The sequence below is a fragment of the Oncorhynchus mykiss genome, chromosome 12 (genome assembly GCF_057628025.1).
Source record: "Oncorhynchus mykiss isolate SJ-2025 chromosome 12, ASM5762802v1, whole genome shotgun sequence".
Classification (NCBI taxonomy): Eukaryota; Metazoa; Chordata; class Actinopteri; order Salmoniformes; family Salmonidae; genus Oncorhynchus; species Oncorhynchus mykiss.
In genome coordinates, this window is record NC_143033.1 from 89871857 (window position 1) to 89894031 (window position 22175).

A 22175-nucleotide genomic window follows, 5' to 3' on the forward strand; every position below is an offset into this window, starting at 1 on the left:
GAATGTATAACGTATAACAATCTGCAAAGGGGAATCATTCCATCAGTGATGCTGTAACATTAAAAGGAAAATACAGTGGTCAATGTCAAAGATAAGAGTTCAATAATTCCCCAATTACCTGCAGATTCGCCTGTGTTGATCCAGTCGGGGTTTGCAATGCTTGCGATTGCAAAGATATCCGCTGCCAGAAACAGACATCCTGATATAATTGTTAATTTATCCATATTTGCAGCTCAAGTCTGTGTGCTTTAAATGAGCAGATATGAAAGACGTGGCTTAGAGTTCCAAGTAAGACCAAGGAGTGTAAACCTCAGAAATACAGTTTTTAGATATACGTTTCCGTTAGATAGTTATCAGTCCACCTCACCCCCTTCAAAAGAGATTCAACTGGTTTGGAGGTTCAGCCTGTCATTATTAATTTGGACATGGCAGCAACAGCAAATCAACACACCTTCATTCCGCTTACATATGGCTAAAAACGGAGGAAAAAAATCACATCTCAAACGACCATCTTTTCGACCCGAATCTTCCTCCGATAAAGCAAAAGGAGCTGGCGCAACGTCAGGGCCCAAGTCTCCAGTCGCTGGTGTTCTCGCTCGGATCTGCACGGTAGCAGCAGCATTTGGTTATTGAGACTAGCCGGATAGCTAGCCACCTAGCTAGCTATTTCCCACATTCGAACTCCGTGTGCCGAACAACAACCCAGAGAGGGTGCTTGACGGCCGAACCCCCATTTGAATAAGTACTTTAAACCATTTCACGAACAAAACTCCGTCAGACAGAAGTACTAAATAATCGAATAATGCTGTGCCTTCAGTATGTCCTTGTTTTCAGCGAAGCTCTAAGGCTAGCTAGCCGTCAGGAAAACGAGAACCCATCCTCCCTCTTGCTTATTCATGCCCCCTTCTCCGCTGCTGGAATAGCATCTGTAGTGTAAATAGACCGCTAGCTAGCAAGCTCTGGTGCGGACATAGCGAAGTAGGAACCAAGGCAGCTCGAGCAGGCTCTGCGGCTTTCGCATAATCTTTATATGGAAATACGATATTATTAAAGCCGCTAGGAGAGGTGGTGATTATGCTTTCCCCGATTAGCCCACTAGCTTGGCCCCCTATCAACCGAACACCGTGCCTCACGCAGTGCGTTCCACAGACACAACAGCTCTCTCTCTCTCACACACTCACTCACACACACACACACTCACACACACACACACACACACACACACACACACACACACACACACACACACACACACACACACACACACACACACACACACACACAGGGGGCATTCGCTATCGTCTCGCGAGATCGTTGGCGTGAGAGACGTTTCAGACAGATGGGACCATGCAGAGGGGGTAGATGAGACCACTCATTTAGAAGGACATGACATACATCAAACCGTTTATTATTCTCATCAGAGGAAGAAGTAACGCCTTTCCTTTTAACACTCGAAGGCTCCTTATCCCATGTTTGAATAAGTGTCCATTCTACCAGATAAAAGTGGTCCCCAAGATAGGAGTGATGGGGGGAAAAAACGACAATCTGAAATGTTTGTATGATTACCTTTTTGTGACACATTTTTGCCAACAAAAGCATGTGTAGATGCCTTAGTTTATTCTCACTGACACATGCTGTAGTTAAGGTCAAAGCAAATCCTCTGATCTATCAAGGGAGTGTGCCAGATAGCAGTACTTTGCTGGTCAGCGCTTTCCACTATTCCATTAGAGCAGCAAAGCAATCAGCAGAAAGTAACCTCCCACCCACTCAACACAGCAGTCTCAGCGATGTGAGTCTTCACACTGGGCACAGATGTCAGTTTAACATCTTGTTTTGATGCACATTTTGTTGAGTTGTTAACTAACGTGAATTCAACGTGAAATCAACCAAACATGTCACCCTGTCATTTAATTTAGGTTAAAAGTAGGGTGTAAAATACAAAATACCTTTAAGTTGATGACTATTTGCAAATCCAATCAGTTTTCCACAACATCATTACATTTTTTGGTTAAAATAATCTGGAAACAACTTTGATTCAACCAGTTTTTACTAAATGTGTTTCTGCTTTGGAGAGAATATATAGATCACCCAAGTTTTAGCAAACTTAACATGTGTTAATATTTGTATGAACATAAGATTCAACAACTGAGACATAAACTGAACACAAGTTCCACAGACATGTGACTAACAGAAATGGAATGTGTACCTGAACAAAGGGGGGGTCAAAAGTAACAGTATCTGGTGTGGCCATCAGCTGCATTAAGTACTGCAGTGCATCTCCTCCTCATGGACTGCACCAGATTTGCCAGTTCTTACTGTGAAATGTTACCCCACTCTTCCACCAAGGCACCTGCAAGTTCCCTGACATTTCTGGGTGGAATGGCCCTAGCCCTCACCCTCCGATCCAACAGGTCCCAGATGTGCTCAATGGGATTGAGATCTGGGCTCTTCGCTGGCCATGACAGAACACTGACATTCCTGTCCTGCTGGAAATCACGCACAGAACGAGCAGTATGGCTGATGGCATTGTCATGCTGGGGGGTCATGTCAGGATGAGCCTGCAGGAGGGGTACCACATGAGGGAGGAGGATGTCTTCCCAATAACGCAGAGCGTTGAGATTGCCTGCAATGACAACAAGCTCAGTCCGATGATGCTGTGACACACCGCCCCAGACCATGACGGACCCTCCACCTCGATCCCGCTCCAGAGTACAGGCCTCGGTGTAATGCTCATTCCTTCGACGATGAACGCGAATCCGACCATCACCCCTGGTGAGACAAAACCGTGACTTGTCAGTGAAGAGCACTTTTTGCCAGTCCTGTCTGGTCCAGCGATGGTGGGTTTGCGCCCATAGGCGACGTTGTTGCCAATTATGTCTGGTGAGGACCTGCCTTACAACAGGCCTAAAAGCCCCCAGTCCAGCCTCTCTCAGCCTATTGCAGACAGTCTGAGCACTGATGGAGGGATTGTGCGTTCCTGGTGTAACTCGGGCAGTTGGTGTTGCCATCCTGTACCTGTCCCGCAGGTGTGATGTTCGGATGTACCGATCCTATGCAGGTGTTGTTACACGTGGTCTTCCACTGCGAGGACGACCAGCTGTCCATCCTGTCTCCCTGTAGTGCTGTCTTAGGCGTCTCACAGTACGGACATTGCAATTTATTGCCCTGGCCACATCTGCAGTCCTCATGCCTCCTTGCAGCATGCCTATGCCACATTCACGCAGATGAGCAGGGACCCTGAGAATCTTTCTTTTGGTGTTTTTCAGAGTCAGGAGAAAGGCCTCTTTAGTGTCCTAAGTTTTCATAACTGGGACCTTAATTGCCTCCCGTTCATTCCGCAGGTGCATGGTCATTAATTGTTTTTGGTTCATTGAACAAGCATAGGAAACAGTGTTTAAACCCTTTACAATGAAGATCTGTGAAGTTATTTGGATTTTTATGAATTATCTTTGAAAGACAGGGTCCTGAAAAAGGGACGTTTCTTTTTTTCCGAGTTTGTATTGCTTGCCTGTATGATCTAAGCTTTTACAGAACAACCCGAAATTGACACTAGAATATGCAGGAGACCCAACTTGGAAAAATTATATCCTGTGTGCTCATATTCACTCAATTGTAGGTCCCACTGGCTGACCAGGCAGAATGACATGAACACACATTCTAATGGTGGAAGAGGTCCTTAGCTGACAGTGTGTTATATGTTAAAATGTACTCATGTTTAAGGACTCTTGGAAGGTTAGTCCAAATGAGGACTAAAAGAGATCCTAGTAAAATGTATACCCATTTGAAGAGAAAAAAAGTTCTTAATTTGTTTAATAAGATTAGATTTTCTCAGAAGACCCCACACTATAGCCTTCATGGCATTTATGGCACATGAGGTATATTATTGCATTTCCCTGTAACCACACAGTCAGTCAATCACTGATTCAAGCACCACTCCACCACCTCCAATGGGCAATACATGTTAAACCTAAATAGACCCACATGGATATGTAGCTTTATTATTCACTACGTTCCTTGAATACATGAGTCACTGACACCCAGTTGATATGTGTTGATTTGTAATGTTTAGTCATCAAGGCCTTTTTTGCCCCTCTCTCTCTCGTCATAGTGGTTATTCGTAATAGCTGCTTTTGCTGTGCCATATTTTTGATAACGTGTTTGACCAAACTCCAGATCGATAAATATTCTTAACAAAAATATAAACATGCAACAATTTCAAAATGTTTACTTAGTTACAGGTCATAGAAGGAAATCAGTCAACTTAAATAAATTGACCCCCCAAACGATCCTATAGGTGAAGAAGCCGGATGTGGAAGTCCTGGCCTGACATGGTTACATGTGGTCTGCGGTTGAAAGGCTGGTTGGACAACTGCCAAATTCTTTAAAACGGAGGTGGCTTATGGTAGAGAAATTAACATTAAATTATCTGGCAACAGCTCTGTTGGACATACCTGCAGTCAGCATGCCAATTGCACGCTCCCTCAACTTGAGACATCTGTGGCATTGTGGTGTGTGACAAAACTGCACATTTTAGTGTGGACTTACTGCCCCCAGCAGAAGGTGCACCTGTGTAATGATCATGCTATTTAATCAGCTTCTTGATATGCCACACCTGTCAGGTGGATGAATTATCTTAGCAAATGATAAATGCTCACTACCAGGGATGTAAACAAAATTGTGTGCACAATTTGAGAGAAATAAGCTTTTTGTGCATATGGAACATTTCTGGGATCTTTTATTTTAGCTCATGAAACATGTTGCGTTTATATTTTTGATATAAACAATACCCCCACAATTTTCCTCTCATTCTAACATACTTGGCTGCTACACTACATGCAACATTTTTGCTGATGTAGCAGCGCCAACAGATTTCCAAGGCTCTTAGTCTCCCCCTGCAGCAGCTGGGCGGAATAACAAAGATATCATTACTCACATTCATCTTGGTGATCAAATCAGACTGCCATTACTGTAGATAGGCCATTTAATGAATTTACATCAAATATACAGAGAAATTGACAACAAAAAGCATCATTATTCCTGATACATGTGTACAATTATTGTAGAACAAACTTTAACATGATTTGTTAACAAAAGATTATCGTTTGCTGTGAGATGAAGTCATGGGCTTCATATCAGAACCAGGTTCCTTTTTCTGGAGTAAGCAGCCAGGCACAACCTGCCCAGGTTAAAATGTTAAATAACTGTTTCATTGTTTATGGTTTATTTCTTTTCACAATTCATCCACAAAGGGTGTGTTGGCGAGGTGTCCGCTAGCTGCCATCGATTTCTTGCCGTCCACAAACTTTCTCGCAGCCTGGAAAAACAAAATACACTTATCACATGGTCCCTTATTCCCCTTGTGTCCCCAGCTGATCTGCTATAAATAAACGTAAATGTAGGATGCACACAGAAATCAGTCTTCAAAAATGTTATTCAGTTATTTTTTCCCCTTTATTTTTTACTTGGAGAATGGCATTCCGATCACTTTACCCAAACATTATATGGAGGTATAGTTTGGAAGATAGACATGGAGGGAAAGGAAGGATTTAGGGGCACATACAGACAGCAACCCCCATAGCCAAGGGGCAATATATTCACCATAAATATTCACAGGCATACAAGGAGTGTACAAAACATTAGGAACGACTGTTCTTTCCATGATAGACTGAGCAGGTGAAAGCAATGATCACTAATTTATGTCACCTGTTAAATCCACTTCAATCAGTGTATATGAAGGAAAGGAGAAAGAAGAATTTTTAAGCCTTGAGACATGGATTGTGTATGCATGCCATTCAGAGGGTGAATGGGCAAGACAAAATATTTAAGAGCCTTTGAGCAGGATATGGTAGTAGGTGCCAGGCACACCAATTTAAGTGTCAAGAACTGAAACGCTGCTGTGTTTTTCACACTCAACAGTTTCATGTGTATCAAGAATGGTCCACCACCCAAAGGACATCCAGCCAACTGACACAACTCTGGGAAGCATTGGAGTCAACATGGGCCAGCATCCCTGTGGAACGCTTGACACCTAGTGGAGTCCATGCCCGATGAATTGAAGCTGTTCTGAGGGCAAAGGGGGTGCAACTCAATATTAGGAAGGTGTTCCTAATGTTTTACACACACACACCTTAGCAAAATACATTAAAACTCAGGTTTTCACAATTACTGACATATAATCCTAGTAAAAATTCCCTGTTTTAGGTCAGTTAGGATCACCACTATTTTAAGAATGTGAAATGTCAGAATAATAGTAGAGAGAATTATTTAAGCTTTTATTTCTTTCATCACATTCCCAGTGGGTCAGAAGTTTACATAGACTCAATTAGTATTTGGTAGTATTGCCTTTAAAATTGTTTAACTTTGGTCAGACATTTCAGGTAGCCTTCCACAAGCTTCCCACAATAAGTTGGGTGAATTTTGGCCCATTCCTCCTGACAGAGCTGATGTAACCGAGTCAGGTTTGTAGACCAGCTCGCTAGCACACGCTTTTTCAGTTCTGCACACAAATGTTCTATAGGATTGAGGTCAGGGCTTTGTGATGGCCATTCCAATACCTTGACTTTAAGCCATTTAGCCACAACTTTGGAAGTATGCTTGGGGTCATTGTCCATTCTGAAGACCCATTTGCAACAAAGCTTTAACTTCCTGACTGATGTCTTGAGATGTTGCTTCAATATATCCACATAATTATCCATCCTCATGATGCCATCTATTTTGCGAAGAGCACCAGTCCCTCCTGAAGCAAAGCACCCCCACAAAATAATGCTGCCACCCCCGTGTTTCACGGTTGGGATGGTGTTCTTTGGCTTACAAGCCTCCCCCTTGTTCCTCCAAACATAACGATGGTCATTATGGCCAAACAGTTCTATTTTTGTTTTATCAGACCAGAGGACATTTCTCCAAAAAGTACAATCTTTGTCCCCATGTGCAGTTGCAAACCGTAGTCTGGCTTTATGGCGGTTTTGGAGCAGTGGCTTCTTCCTTGCTGAGCGGCCTATCGGGTTATGTCGATATAGGACTTGTTTTACTGTGGATATAGATATTTTTGTATCCGTTTCCTCCAGCATCTTGACATGGTACTTTGCTGTTGTTCTGGGATTGATTTGCACCTTTTGCACCAAAGTACATTCATCTCTAGGAGACAGAACGCGTCTCCTTCCTGAGCGGTGTGACGGCTACGTGGTCCCATGGTGTTTATACTTGCGTACTATTGTTTGTACAGATAAACGTGGTACATTCAGGCGTTCGGAAATTACTCCCAAGGATGAACCAGACTTGTGGAGGTCTACAATTTATTTTCTGAGGTCTTGGCTGATGTCTTGATTTTCCTATGATGTCAAGCAAAGAGGCACTGAGTTTGAAGGTGGGCCTTGAAATACATCCACAGGTACACCTCCAATTGACTCAAATGATGTCAATTAGCCTATCAGAAGCTTCTAAAGCCATGCCTTTATCATGCACAAAGTAGATGTCCTAACCGACTTGCCAAAACTATAGTTTGTTGACAAGAAATTTGTGGAGTGGTTGAAAAACGAGTTAATGACTCCAACTTAAATGTATGAAAACTTCCGACTTCAACTGTGTGTGTGTGTGTGTGTGTGTGTGTGTGTGTGTGTGTGTGTGTATATATATATATATACACACACACACACACACATTTATTATGTCTTAGCCATGAAGGTCAATAATGCAGTAGTAACATAAGAACCTTCTTGCCCTAGCAGTAGTGAATGTTGAAGTGTACTCACGTTGACGACGTCTGCGTGGCTGACAGAGTCGATGCTCTGGGTAACTGTCTCTGGTGAGTGGTAGGCTCCGCTGGACAGAGCCTGGGCCCCCATCTCTTCCAGCAGGCCCTCGGAACTCTCCATGGACATCAGGTACTCGGCTTTCAACTGCTTCCTACCAGGTAAGAGGGGGAAAGGGTCAAAGGTCAAATCAGGGCAATAAGTTATTTTAGGCCATCAATGTAAATAAGAATTTGTTACTAACTGACTGGCTTGGTTAAAGGTTAAATAAAACCACAGAGAGACAGCACCAAGTTTCATGTCCACTTAATGAGCCAAGTTGTTTAGTGAACTCACTTTGCTCTGGTGACATCGTCCTCGGACACGCCTCCCTTCGCAACCCCTGTCACCTGGGCGATGGCAGCTTTGATCACCTGTACAGAGGGACAGTCACTGTTAGGGACAGTCACTTATCAACATATATCAGGTTCTAACACGTTCTTATGTCACTACTGCATTATAGTGTGCTCACCTCTCCTGCGGAGTCGGCTTGGGCGATGGAGTAGACTCCAAAGAGTCCAGAGTCAGCGTATGTGGCATTGAAGGCTGTGGCCTGAATAGGAGACAGAGAAATAAGCATTAGATTAACTTCTGTACACAAGATAGTCCAAGATCATTGTGCTTTCTAACCTCTAAACCTTTTATTTTTCTCTGTGCGTAATTTAGACAATCATACAATGAAAGCTGAAATTCTACATAACTGGAGTTATGTTGAATATCGATTTATATTGTAGTGACCACAAACAACACAGGAATAACTGTAGCAACAAACAGGGAAGTTACTCACATCGAAGGGCTGTGTGGTTGCATTGGCGATGCCCTGGCTCAGTTTGCTAGTGACGTTGGAGCCTCTCTTTACGTGTGGCCCGGCTCCCAGAACCCTTTGCAGCACACTAAAGGCATTGGCCTCTGCTGATCCAGTCACACCGCCCTCGCTGGCGATCAGCGAGTGGACCAGACCGGCCCCGTTCTGCACCCGCAGCTCACCTGCAGGGACACAGTCACACACGGTTAACCACCATCAGGGTACGAACACACAACCCATCTTGGCTCACACACTGGGGTTGACTGAATCAGTGGCCCAGACTAGAGCTCAGCAGTTAGGCGTTCATTGCTTCTAAGGCTCTCTATGGGTCTTACCTCCGCGGTATACAGCCTTGGCCCCAGCAACTCCAGCCCCACTGCGGACACTGAGAAACTGCTCTCCTACCTGCCTCAGCACTGAGTGATTCACACCTGTGGAGAGACGGCACAGACAGGGGTCATGTCACTGGAAGACACACCAGAGAGCCAGCAGGAGACACACACACAGGTGGACTGTCATCACATAGACATCACATGCCCTCAGTTCAGTGTTTCACACAGGGGTACATACTAGGGCCGGGAATTGCCAGGGACCTCACGATATTATCACCATACTTAGGTGCTGAAGCGATATGTAGTGTCGTTCTATATGTACTGCGATTCGATACTGTGATTTTATTTCGATTCAATATATATTTTGCTCACCATATGTCTGCTGCCGAGGGATGAGAGAGCCATGAGAAAATGACTTCATCAGTAAGGGAAATATACTACATGGCTAAAAGTATGTGGACACCCCTTCAACTTAGTGGATTCGGCTACTTCAGCCACACCCGTTGCTGACAGGTGTAAAAATTGAGCACACAGTCATGCAATCGCCATAGACAAACATTGGCAGTAGAATGGCCTGTACTGAAGAGCTCAGTGACTTTCCAACAAGTCAGTTTCTCAAATTTCTGCCCTGCTAGAGCTACCCCAGTCAACTGTAAGTGCTGTTATTGTGAAGTGGAAATGTCTCGGAGCAACAACAGCTCAGCCGCGAAGTGGTAGGCCACACAAGTTCACGAAACGGGACTGCCGAGTGTCCTCGGGTTGTAACACTCACTACCGAGTTCCAAACTGCCTCTGGAAGCAACATCTACACAATAACTGCTCACCAGGAGCTTCATGAAATGGGTTTCCATGGCCAAGCAGCCTTACACAAGCTTAAGTTCATGCGTTGGCTGGAGTGGTGTAAAGCTTGCCGCCATTGGACTCTGGAGCAATGGAAACGTGTTCTCTGGAGTGATGAATCGCGCTTCACCATATGGCAGTCCGACAGACGAATCTGGGTTTGGAGGATGCCAGGAGAACACTACCTGCCCCAATGCATAGTACCAACTGTAAAGTTTGGAGGAGGAATAATGGTCTGGGGCTGTTTTTCATGGTTTGGGCCCCTTAGTTCCAGTGAAGGGAAATCTTAACGCTACAGCATACAATGAATGACATTCCAAACGATTCTGTGCTTCCAACTTTGTGGTAACAGTTTGGGGAAGGCCCTTTCCTGTTTTTGCATGACAATGCCAACATGCACAAAGCGAGATCCATAAAGAAATAGTTTGTTGAGATCGGTGCGGAAGAACTTGAATGGCCTACACAGAGCCCTGACCTCAACCCCATCGAACACATTTGGGATGACTTGGAACGCCAACTGCAAGTCAGGCCTAATCGCCCAACATCAGTGTCCAACCTCACTAATGCTCGTGGCTTAATGGAAGCAAGTCCCCGCAGCAATGTTTCAACATCTAGTGGAAGGCCTTCCCAGAAGAGTAGAGGCTGTTATAGCAGCAAAGGGGGGACCAAGTCCATATTATTAACCATGATTCTGGAATGAGATGTTCGACAGGTAGTGTAAGTGCTGAAAACAAATTGGCTCCCTATTTAAAAAGAAGATGGAGAACAAGTTGGGGCAAGTACCGCAAAATCAATATTGCGATATTATCAAAACTATACGATATCGTCAAAAATAATCTCAATATGTAACTAGCAATTTATTTCCTATCACTTGTACATACCAGAGAGCAGTCATGTCACACACAAAGTGTGTCATACTGGAGCAGAACAGCTGACCTCTACTCCACATATCTTTAGACAGCCTTTAACTCTAGGGTTTGGACGGAGGCCAAAGGAAATGTGATGTGTACACAGTACGTACACACACAGAAGGAGAGTGTGTTTACGTCAGCCTAATTCAAAGGATATGACCCTTATTGTGACCAAATCAATAGGGTTGTTCCGATTCCCTACCCTTCTTCCTGAAGTGTGCACTTGCTCAATATCCCCTCAAGGATTTAAAAGTAATACATTGGCTAGAGTGAGTTTCCACCATATTCCTTTTCAATCCATGAGGGGCTGCACACTTCAGGGAAAAGGTAGGGCAAGGAATCAGAACGGCCCCGGAGACATGCTGAAGGAGCTGCAACATGTTAAAAGGAGAACCCAGGGTGCCATTGGATCAAAAGGACTAACAGCCAGACACACTCACCTAGTCCTACAAGAGCCATTCTGGCACTGGTGAAATTGTTCTGGACAAAGGACTGCAGCTAAGGGGAATAAGGAAGTAGGAGAGAGTTTAAGAGAGAGCTAAGCTGTGACAAACAAGGTAGCACTATAGTGAAAAACACAGCTATTAACAGTCTTACCTGTTCACCACTGACTTTGCCAACCATGTAGTCAGGACAGTACAGGGAGTTGGATAGAGCGTTTTTGTAAGCAGCTTCATGCAACTTCTCAATGACACCTTCAGAGAAATAAACCCCATAACAAAATACTTCAGTCAGTGTGTTGGCAAGGATAACTAATAACAGGATGCTAGACAAATGACTATAGACCAAAAAATAAAATAAAAAATAAAATATATATTTTTTTTTTTTTAAATAAAAAAATAAAAATCGGCAGCATACAAATATATACTAAACCAAAATGCTACTGGTAATTGAATAAAACATGAATTCAACAAAGACCAATCGTGCTGAACAAGTAAAGTGAATAGAGGGGAAGTGTTGCCGACCTATCTGTGAACACTGGTGGGCCAGGGCCCGGTCTACCTTGACCCTGGAGGTCAGGTCGTCCACCTCCCATGGCCGGAACTCTGGGGTCATGGTCACGTTGATCAGGTACTCAATCACTGTGTCTCTGAGGAGAAGGATGGACGTTGGATGGGCAGACAAACATATGGACACACACAGACAATGCAACAGTCATAACTCTCAACATACAGTGGCAAGAAAAAGTATGTGAACCCTCTGGAAATACCTGGATTTCTGCATAAATTGGTCATCAAATTTGATCTGATCTTCATCTAAGTCACAACAATAGACAAACACAGTCTGCTTAAACTAATAACAAACAATTAGAAGTTTTCATGTCTTTATTGAACACACTGTGTAAACATTCACAGTGCAGGGTGGGAAAAGTATGTGAACCCTTGGATTTAATAACTGGTTGACCCTCCTTTGGCAGCAATAACCTCAAACAAACATTTTCTGTACAGTCGTGGCCAAAAGTTGAGAATGACACAAATATTGACAAAGTCTGCTGCAAAATATTTTAACAAAGTCTGCTGCCTCAGTTTGTATGATGGCAATTTGCATAAACTCCAGAATGTTATGAAGAGTGATCAGATGAATTGCAATTAATTGCAAAGTCCCTCTTTGCCATGCAAATGAACTGAATCCCCAAAAAACAATTTCCACTGCATTTCAGCCCTGCCACAAAAAGACCAGCTGACATGTCAGTGATTCTCTCGTTAACACAGGTGTGAGTGTTGACGAGGACAAGGCTGGAGATCACTCTGTCATGTTGATTGAGTTTGAATAACAGACTGGAAGCTTCAAAAGGAGGGTGGTGCTTGGAATCATTTTTCTTCCTCTGTCAACCATGGTTACCTCCAAGGAAACACGTGCCGTCATCATAGCTTTGCACAAAAAGGTCTTCACGGCAAGGATATTGCAGCTAGTAAGATTGATCCGATAAATAGTTGATTTAGGTGCATCAAGAACTTCAAGGAGAGCGGTTCAATTGTTGTGAAGAAGGCTTCAGGTCGCCCAAGAAAGTCCAGCAAGCGCCAGGACCGTCTCCTAAAGTTGATTCAGCTGTGGGATCAGGGCACCACCAGTACAGAGCTTGCTCAGGAATGGCAGCAGGCAGGTGTGAGTGCATCTGCACGCACAGTGAGGCAAAGACTTTTGGAGGATGGCCTGGTGTCAAGGGCAGCAAAGAAGCCACTTCTCTCCAGGAAAAACATCAGGGACAGACTGATATTCTGCGAAAAGGTACAGGGATTGGACTGCTGAGGACTGGGGTCATTTTCTCTGATGAATCCCCTTTCCGATTGTTTGGGGCATCCGGAAAAAAGCTTGTCTGGAGAAGACAAGGCGAGCGCTACCATCAGTCCTGGGTCATGCCAACAGTAAAGCATCCTGAGACCATTCATGTGTGGGGTTGCTTTTCAGCCAAGGAAGTGGGCTCACTCACAATTTTGCCTAAGAACACAGCCATGAATAAAGAAAGGTACCAACACATCCCCCGAGGGCAACTTCTCCCAACCATCCAGGAACAGTTTGGTGACGAACAATGCCTTTTCCAGCATGATGGAGCACCTTGCCACAAGGCAAAAGTGATAACTAAGTGGCTCGGGGAACAACACATCGATATTTTGGGTCCATGGCCAGGAAACTCCCCAGACCTTAATCCCTCAAGAGGCGGGTGGACAAACAAAAACCCACAAATTCTGACAAAGTCCAAGCATTGATTATGCAAGAATGGGCTGCCATTGTTGATTTACTTGTGTGTTTTGGGTCGTTGTCCTGTTGCGTCACCCAACTTCTGTTGAGCTTCAATTGGCTGACAGATAGCCTAATCTCCTGCAAAATGTCTTGATAAACTTGGGAATTCATTTTTCCGTCGATTTTAGCAAGCTGTCCAGGCCCTGAGGCAGCAAAGCAGCCTCAAACCATGATGCTCCCTCCACCATACTTTACAGTTGGGATGAGGTTTTGGTGTTGGTGTGCTGTGACTTTTTTTCTCCAAAGTGTTGTGTGTTCCTTCCAAACAACTGTAGTTTCATCTGTCCACAGAATATTTTGCCAGTAGCGCTGTGGAACATCCAGGTGCACTTTTGCAAACTTCAGATGTGCAGCAGTGTTTTTTTGGACAGCAGTGGCTTCTTCCGTGGTGTCCTCCCATGAACACCATTCTTGTTTAGTGTTTTATGTATCATAGACTCGTCAGAGATTCTGTAAGTCTTTAGCTGACACTCTAGGATTCTTCTTAATTAACCTCATTGAGCATTCTGCGCTGTGCTCTTGCAGTCATCTTTGCAGGACGGCCACTCCGAGGAAGAGTAACAACAGTGCTGAACTTTTATAGACAATTTGTCTTACCGTGGACTGATGAACATCAAGGCTTTTAGAGATACTTTTGTAACCCTTTCCAGCTTTATGTAAGTCAACCATTTTTCTGAGATCCCTTTTGTTTGAGGCATGGTTCACATCAGGTGATGCTTCTTGTGAATAGCAAACTCAAATTTTGTGAGTGGTTTTTATAGGGCAAGGTAGCTCTAACCAACATCTCCAATCTCATCTCATTGATTGGACTCCAGGTTAGCTGACTCCTGACTCCTATTAGCTTTTGGAGAAGTCATTAACCTAGGGGTTCACATACTTTTTCCACCCTACACTGAATGTTTAATTTATGTATTCAATATAGACAAGAAAAATACAATAATTTGTGTGTTATTATTTTAAGCACACTACGTTTGTCTATTGTTGTGACTTAGATGAAGATCAGATCAAATTTGATGACCAATTTATGCAAAAATCCAGGTAATTCCAAAGGATTCACATACTGTTTCTTGCCACTGTAGATGATGAATCAAGATGATCTCAAGTGGCCCTATGGGAAGCCTCTATGATAAATAGGTAAGAAACACAGGAGCTAATTACACCATGAATCAACCCTGTCCTCGCATACAACGTGTCCGTAATTCAAGTTTCCTCATCCATCAATTCAACACCAAAGTAAACCCACACACTTTGAGGGAGTCTGGCTGCGGTAGTAAGGGTACTTACAAGTGGTCTCTCAAACACTCCACAGAGTAAACCATGGTCTCCCTCGATGACGTTACGCTGCGGACATACAGAAAACAGACATGTTAGCTACATCCTCCAGACTAGACTAGCTATGATGCACATTGCTTTGGAATGAGGTGAAAATAGGAACATTCTTGTGCTGTGTGTGCAGATTGGCATTTACTGGGATGATTCATGTACTGGAGGCAGCTCTACAGGGTGGTCACTAGCTGGCACAGCCACAAAGTCATCAAATCTGATTTTAAACCTAAACTTAACCATACTGCTAACCTTAAATTGAGACGGAAAAAAACAAATTTTTGTTTTCATAACTTTGTTTACGATATAGCCAATTTTGACTTTGCAGCTGGCCCATCTAGCGGAACACTTAGCTTTGCCCCCAGGACATGATTCATCCCAATAAATGTCAACCTGCATGTGACTCTGTGCTTCTCTCATCTTGTTCATTCTGCTCTATCCTAAAACGTGAGCCCCCTGTTGACTCGAGGGCAACTGTATGTGTGTGCATCTATAATGTAGTGAAGCTATAGCTTGTGTGAGGTATGGGTGTTGAAGTTGGTGTTAACGTTTCACTGCCTCCTACATTTACGTTTATTTACGGCAAGTCAGGCGGGGACACAGGAGGAATAAGGGAAAAGGAGGGAAGGGGTACACAACACAAGTGTATAATATAATAATAATATTCCATTTAGCAGACGCTTTTATCCAAAGCGACTTATAGTCATGCGTACATACATTTTACTTATGGTTGGCCCAGAGAATTGAACCCACAACCCTGGCGGTACAAGCACCATGCTCTACCAACTGAGCCATACAGGGTAACAGAGGGTATATTGTAGCATACACTCTGTATGTGGAGATAGGAAACAGTATAATGTATACTCTGCATGAGGACAAAAATGGGGTTAGGGGACAGGGAGGGAGGGGACATAGTGCTGTACTCTCCATACTCACTGACCTCAGACTACCCCCCACTGCCTCCACACCACGACAGATCCTGAACGCAGACGCTCCCTTAGTAGTCTGAAAACAACAACAGGGACAGTGTTCATTCATTAACTTAAGGACTTTAAAAAAAAAAACAGTGTAGTTGTGATGGAAACTGCCCTTATTGTTGAAGTCATTCACAAGTCAAAGAGATCAATCCATTCATAAAACCACTGGGACTTACCAGATTGGCTGCCAACCGCAGGACATGACTGACTCCCTGGTTCTCCACAGTCTCATAACGAGTGCCTGCTTTAACAAACACACCCACACTGGACACGGGAGAGTAGTTCTCCAATGACGCAATCACTAGACCGTTGGGCAGCTTGGACACCTAATAGAGAATACAGGGAGGGAGAGTCATGATGTCACAGCTGGAACACACGTGAGACTGGCAGCATTGTTGTTTTGGAAACTGCAGAGTGAGTAAGAGAGTAAACATTCCATTCTGTTCAACTGAGGTAAAGTTCTTGTGATCAACTACACAACCAAAAGTTCATTTTCCAATATGGAGGGAAAAATATGTCTACACAGTAAGTAAAGGTGTGTGCATGGTAGTACCTAAAACAAGTCTACACATGAACATAATCACAATGCTTAGCCATAGAGTAGAGCACATCCTCATCCCTGACACGCCATGCAAGGACCCACCAAGAAAAACTCCACACCCCAGTTTGGGCTACAACTAGGGCCCAGAGTTTTTCCTGTGATCCCATGTGAAAACTTCTTGGCCTCTATGACATACCTGTACACTCTGGGGGGGCAGGGCCGCCCCAGCCTTCAGGCCAGCCAAGGGCTCAGTGAGGACATCACTCCTCCTGGCTGCATAGCATCGTATCTGGGGAGGGAAATGATAAAAGAAATCATGTCAACAAACACTCACCAGCACTTCCTCAGCTTGGGAATTACAATATGATACACTATTCAGTTCATGTGGAGGGATCTAGATTTCCTTCTGTCCTCAAATGACCCCAGTCAAATGACTTCTAATGACCATAATAACAGGTTTTGTTTAGGAGGATGTTTTGTGATATGAGCAGCTTCCTCTAGACCTAAAGATGGGAGATGAATTCTGAGCCTGGTCTAGACTAGAGCAGTGGGTATGCTTGATGATATTTAGTCCACTCTGAGGGTAGACTCACTGGGTGCCAGGCCAACCTGAAATGTGTAGTATGTTAAGCCGCCTTCTTATTTGTCCTTCCAAGAAGACACATCATACATTGGCTGTAGCACCTTGGTTAAGATGAGGGTGAGGTGTAGGGAAACTCAATCAGTAGTAAGGCTATATCCTAAAGACCTGATAAGATCCAACCCCCAGTCAAACATCTAATGTCAGAAGAGATTATGGTGTCTGCTTGTACAGACAACTCTACAACAATATGAAAGAGAGAAATAGAAGCTACTCATTTTTTTTGCAGTCATACAGATAATTTTCCACATTAAAGCATTTCATGTTATTTCCACAGAAATGACCAAAACAGGTGTCTTCAACCTTTTCTGGCATGAGAGCTACATAAGTGTAATTGCCAGCTACTCATTTTTCTCTAGCATTCAAATAGGCCCACTTTTCTTCTCTTCTCCAGGTTCTTATTGAACTACTTACTCTTGTACACTATGTTTTCTGTTTTATTTTTCCTGGTTTTAGATGTTTAAGTTTCACTTTCAAAAGTATAATTGTTCATAGAAAAACAACGAAATTGGATGTTCTGAGTCCATGTCAACGGTTAAATCACATCAGAAAACATTTTTTTTAGGTATGTAAAAATGTATTTTTTTGTGTAATTACCCTTAAATTGCGCATTTGGCCATTTATTTGCGTATCTAGTGAGTGGGGAAAGTGCTAGGACGGTGAGATGGCGGAAGCAAAAGTGTCGATTAAAGCGCGTCGAGTACAGTTAGCGTGAAAGATTAGTGGACAACAGTGAAGAATAGAACAAGAATGGAACAAAATGGGCTTAAGTTGTGGAAAATTAGTCTAATGTATCGTTCCTTGTTGGAGTACGTTTTTTGGATAAAGATGTTTATTTGGGAAACCCTTTTGAAGTCACGAGGATGGTGAAGGCGGCGTTGGGAAAAGTGGATGCAGTCAAAGTAACCAGAATTGGTATGGTGTTGATATTATGTGTATCTAAAGAGCAAAAGGAGTGTGCATTGAGGCTCGCGAAAATAACGACGCATGAAGTGAACAGCTTTGATTTTCGGAGCAGGGCACGGGTAAAATGTTATTTCTGGCGTCCTATTGGACATTGATAATCATTATGTTAGGCCAAAAATTCCAGGAGTAGTTAATACGTCGCTAGACACATATGGAGAATGGGGAAAATGAACAGTTTCTGTATTATTGTTTAATTAGTATATACCACCCTAAGAAACGCCGTAACAGCGTTCGTCCAAAACCCGATGCAATGCAAGAGGTGTAAAAAGGTTGGCCATGTGTCAAGTCTTTGCAGAAGGAAGGAATCTTATTGAAGAGTCTTAATGTAAAATGTTGTAACTGTGGTGGGGATCGTATTTCCGAATTCCCTGAGTGCCCTGTTAGGGTGAAAGAGGTTGAGGTGTCAAAGATCAGGGATGTAGTCGGTAAAGAGCTTTGAAGGGGCAAGAGGCCACTGTTCTGAAGAAGATATGGAGGTGGATATGCCACAACCAGTTGCAAACGTTGAATACACTTATTGTGAAAAAGGTGTATTTTGTAGCATTTATAGCCACAGTTATTAATTGTAATGCACAAGTGTCCAAGAAGCTGGACATCATATCTGCAGCCGATAAGTTTTTGGGTCTTAATGGCAGAAGCACTGCAAGGACTACTGTCACCGGGATATGTCCCACCATCACAGGATCCTTCTGAGCCTGTGTAGGGGCCGGCTTAAAATAGAAAAGCTTTAGTTTAATTAACATTTCGTTAGATAGTTTGAATGCATTTTTTTAAAATGTATTTTTTACCCCATTTCTTTTCTCCTTCCTTTTTAGAGCCTTATTATCATCAACTTGTAGTGTAGGTGGCGGAATGCACATACAATTGATGCGAACGCCATTATACCAGAGAAGAAGCACCAAGTTTGCAGTTAACATTTAATTGATGTTTTGGGGAAACTGTCAACCCACAAAATGGTTATCATATCAACACATAGTGTGATGGATAAACGCGCGCACCACACAGACAAATGCAATATTGCTGGAAATTAATAGGCAGATCGTGTTAGGTTTGGCTTTTTAAGCCAATAGTGGCTAACCAGGAGTTGGATCATGTCAAAGTTGCGTTGATTAGATAGTAACTGGGAGCTTGCTGTGTCTGATACTTGATAAATTGCATGTATTTTCAGAATTGTTTGGCGAGCTTCTCGTAGGTGGGCTGCGAGCTAATCGACCTGTTGGAGACCTCTGACCTAAACTAATCTGGAACCTGATATCTGAAAAGCTAATAAACTCAGCAAAAAAAAGAAACGTCCCTTTTTCAGGACCCTGTCTTTCAAAGACAATTAGTAAAAATCCAAATAACATCACAGATCTTAATTGTAAAGGGTTTAAACACTGTTTCCCATGCTTGTTCAATGAACCATAAACAATTAGTGAACATGCGCCTGTGGAACGGTTGTTAAGACACTAACAGCTTACAGACGGTAGGCAATTAAGGTCACAGTTATGAAATCTTAGGACACTAAAGAGGCCTTTCTACTGATTCTGGAAAAACAACAAAGATGTCTAGGGTCCCTGCTCATCTGTGTGAACGTGCCTAGGCATGCTGCAAGGAGGCCTGAGGACTGCAGATGTGGCCAGGGCAATAAATAGCCATGTCCGTACTGTGAGACGCATAAGACAGTGCTACAGAGAGACAGGATGGACAGCTGGTCGTCCTCACAGTGGCAGACCACCTGTAACAACACCTGCACAGGATCGGTACATACAAACATCACACCTGCGGGACAGGTACAGGATGGCAACAACAACTGCCCAAGTTACACCAGGAACGCACAATCCCTCCATCAGTGCTCAGACTGTCCGCAATAGGTTGAGAGAGGCTGGATTGAGGGCTTGTAGGCCTGTTGTAAGGCAGGTCCTCACCAGACATCACTGGCGACCACATCACTTATAGGCACAAACCTACCATCGTTGGACCAGACAGGACTGGCAAAAAGTTGCGGTTTTGTCTCACCGGGGTGATGGTCGGATCTGCGTTTATCGTCGAAGGAATGAGTGTTACACCGAGGCTTGTACTCTGGAGTGGCATCAACTTGGAGGTGGAGGGTCCGTCATGGTCTGGGGCATTGTGTCACAGAATCATCGGGCTTGTTATTGCAGGCAATCTCACCACTGTGCATTACAGGGATGACATCCTCCTCCCTCATGTTATACCCTTCCTGCAGGCTCATCCTGACATGACCCTCCAGCATGACAATGCCACCAGCCATACTGCTTGTTCTGTGCATGATTTCCTGCAAGACAGGAATGTCAGTGTTCTGCCATGGCCAGCGAAGAGCCCGGATCTCAATCCCATTGAGCACGCCTGGGACCTGTTCGATCGGAGGTCGAGGGCGACATCTCACTGCAAGAACTGGCACCAGACATCACTGGCGACCACATCACTTATAGGCACAAACCTACCATCGCTGGTGTCTGGAACTTGTTCAGTTTGTGTCTGTTGTTGAATCTTGTGTAAATTTGTATTAACATATGTTAAGTTTGCAGAAAATAAACAGTTGAAAGTGAGAGGACGTTTCTTTTTTTGCTGAGTTTGTCAGCTAAGCCTATCTGCAGACAGCTGAGCTAGACACCAAACACTTGGCTGCCACTGCGAATTCTGTCTGAGTAGTCTACATTAAAACATCTCAATGCTGATGCTTTGGATGTCAAGCATTAGCAAGTAGCACTGGGAATTCTGCAGCACACTCCAGATATACTATAATACATTGTTCAAAAACAGGATAATATCGAAACATTAACTTGTCAAGCTTCCTAGAAATCAACAGTATACTAGATAATACGGGAGAAAGCCGGTGGCTTGTCAGACCTTCGTAGCTAAAACTGCCAGATACTTAATCCCATCACTACCAATCAACATTGCAATGAGGTTACTTGATCGGTGAATTGAGACATTGACTGCTCCATGGCATGTCACCTGGCTTGGATTGTCAGTGCGGGATTGATCTGAAAACCAGCAGAACCGCAATGACCTTCAGTGGGTTGAGCTGGATGGAACCATGGGGTACGTGACAGCTAGCTAGCAATACAGCCTGCCAGCGATTCGCCAGTAGAGAACATGCCATTGTAAAATGTAGTACATAGCCTCATTTGTAAGTAAGAATGGCTATTATAGGTTCATGAAACCGACTGGATACATTCTCGGTCAAGATTATAGAAGTAAGCGCGCCTAGCTAACTTTAGCTACGGTAACCGACAGGCTAATTAACCATCCGTTTCCACTAGCCAACCTTGGCAACTTAGCCGGCGAGTCCGCGGGTGGGTTCCAATTGACTCCCCAACGGAAAGAATGCACGAAACCTCATGATACATCGTTATAAAATACACGTTTAATAGGATAGAGTAACGAGACTCACGGAGAATTTATTTAGAGTTCGGATCCCTTTCATGACTCCCGTTTCTCTCCTTCAGCAGCAGTAAAATACAGATATGGACGCGCTGACGTCCTACCCAGAATGCACCGCTCTGCCTTCGTCAAGCTATTTAACGTTAAAGGGTCAATCGGTAGTTGAAACAATACTGTTTTGGTAAAAATCTGAGGGATGAGCCTGGAGAAATGTTACCACTTAAATGCATAGACAGAGCTATGGATGCAAGGACTGACCATCCATGATATCCAAGTTAAAGTTGTAACCATGGTTTGAGGCTATACAATGCAGAGGAGGCTGGTGGGAGGAGCGGGCTCATTGTAATGGATGGAATGGAATTAATGGAACTGAGTAAAACATGTGGTTTCCATGTGTTTACCGTTCCAGTATTCCATTCCAGCCATTACAATGAGCCCATCATCCTATAGCTCCTTCCACCAGCCTCCACTGATAGTGTTTGTTTACATTAACCTTGTTTACAACCAATGGAATAACACAAGCTAATATTTTGGGTTCTGATGAGGTATGACTAATGACATTGTGTACAATAGTTGTATCAATGGGTATATACCATTAATTTATAAGTGTAAAATGGATGTAGCAACTGCAGATTGCCCATTTAACAAGATTAACATTTTTCAGATTCAGAAATTGTATGGACAGGCTGAGTCGACTGTAATGCATTTTCATAACTTTGTAACTTTTGCCATAAGGGTATGTGTTAAATACACTACAATAAAACAAAACAGTTGTGGTGACTGAAGGAGAAACAGCTCAGCTGAAGAGAGGGCAGGTCTGGTGTGATCAACTGGGTTTGTCATCAAACCCACCACAAGACTGTCTTAGCCCACTGAGCTAAAGCCTATGCATTAGCTTGGCGAACAAGTCTTCAGGTCTCA

At 43.6% G+C, this 22175-nt stretch overlaps 2 protein-coding genes across 2 annotated transcripts in view; both read right to left on the minus strand.

Moving 5' to 3' along the window:
* LOC110486786 (uncharacterized protein C16orf52 homolog B) overlaps positions 1–1300 on the minus strand; it is a 32807-nt gene extending 31507 nt beyond the window's left edge. Inside the window, exon 1 of the mRNA XM_090193982.1 lies at positions 119–1300. Within this exon, the coding sequence (XP_090050108.1) occupies positions 119–224 (106 nt within the window). The 5' untranslated portion in view covers positions 225–1300. The remainder of the gene's footprint in view (positions 1–118) is intronic.
* Positions 1301–4967: 3667 nt separating this feature from the next.
* LOC149979436 (cytochrome b-c1 complex subunit 2, mitochondrial-like) lies at positions 4968–21375 on the minus strand. Its single transcript, XM_090193983.1, has 14 exons — positions 21265–21375; positions 16455–16547; positions 15894–16043; positions 15681–15745; positions 14702–14758; positions 11641–11765; positions 11273–11370; positions 11116–11173; positions 8928–9023; positions 8575–8774; positions 8260–8340; positions 8085–8161; positions 7749–7902; positions 4968–5314 (listed from the first exon to the last, which is right to left on the minus strand). Exons 1-14 carry the CDS (start codon positions 21295–21297, stop codon positions 5231–5233), a joined length of 1371 nt encoding a protein of 456 aa, XP_090050109.1. The 5' UTR covers positions 21298–21375; the 3' UTR covers positions 4968–5230.
* Positions 21376–22175: the final 800 nt, after the last annotated feature.

Excerpts from the sequence above, each read along its gene's own strand:
- LOC149979436 (XM_090193983.1), bottom strand. The coding sequence starts at position 21,297 with ATGAAAGGGATCCGAACTCTAAATAAATTCTCC. Across the intron at positions 9,024-11,115 it reads AATGGCTCTTGTAGGACTAG|GTGTGAATCACTCAGTGCTG; the intron begins GTGAGTGTGTCT and ends GTCTCTCCACAG. Across the intron at positions 7,903-8,084 it reads GACGATGTCACCAGAGCAAA|GAAGCAGTTGAAAGCCGAGT; the intron begins GTGAGTTCACTA and ends CTTACCTGGTAG.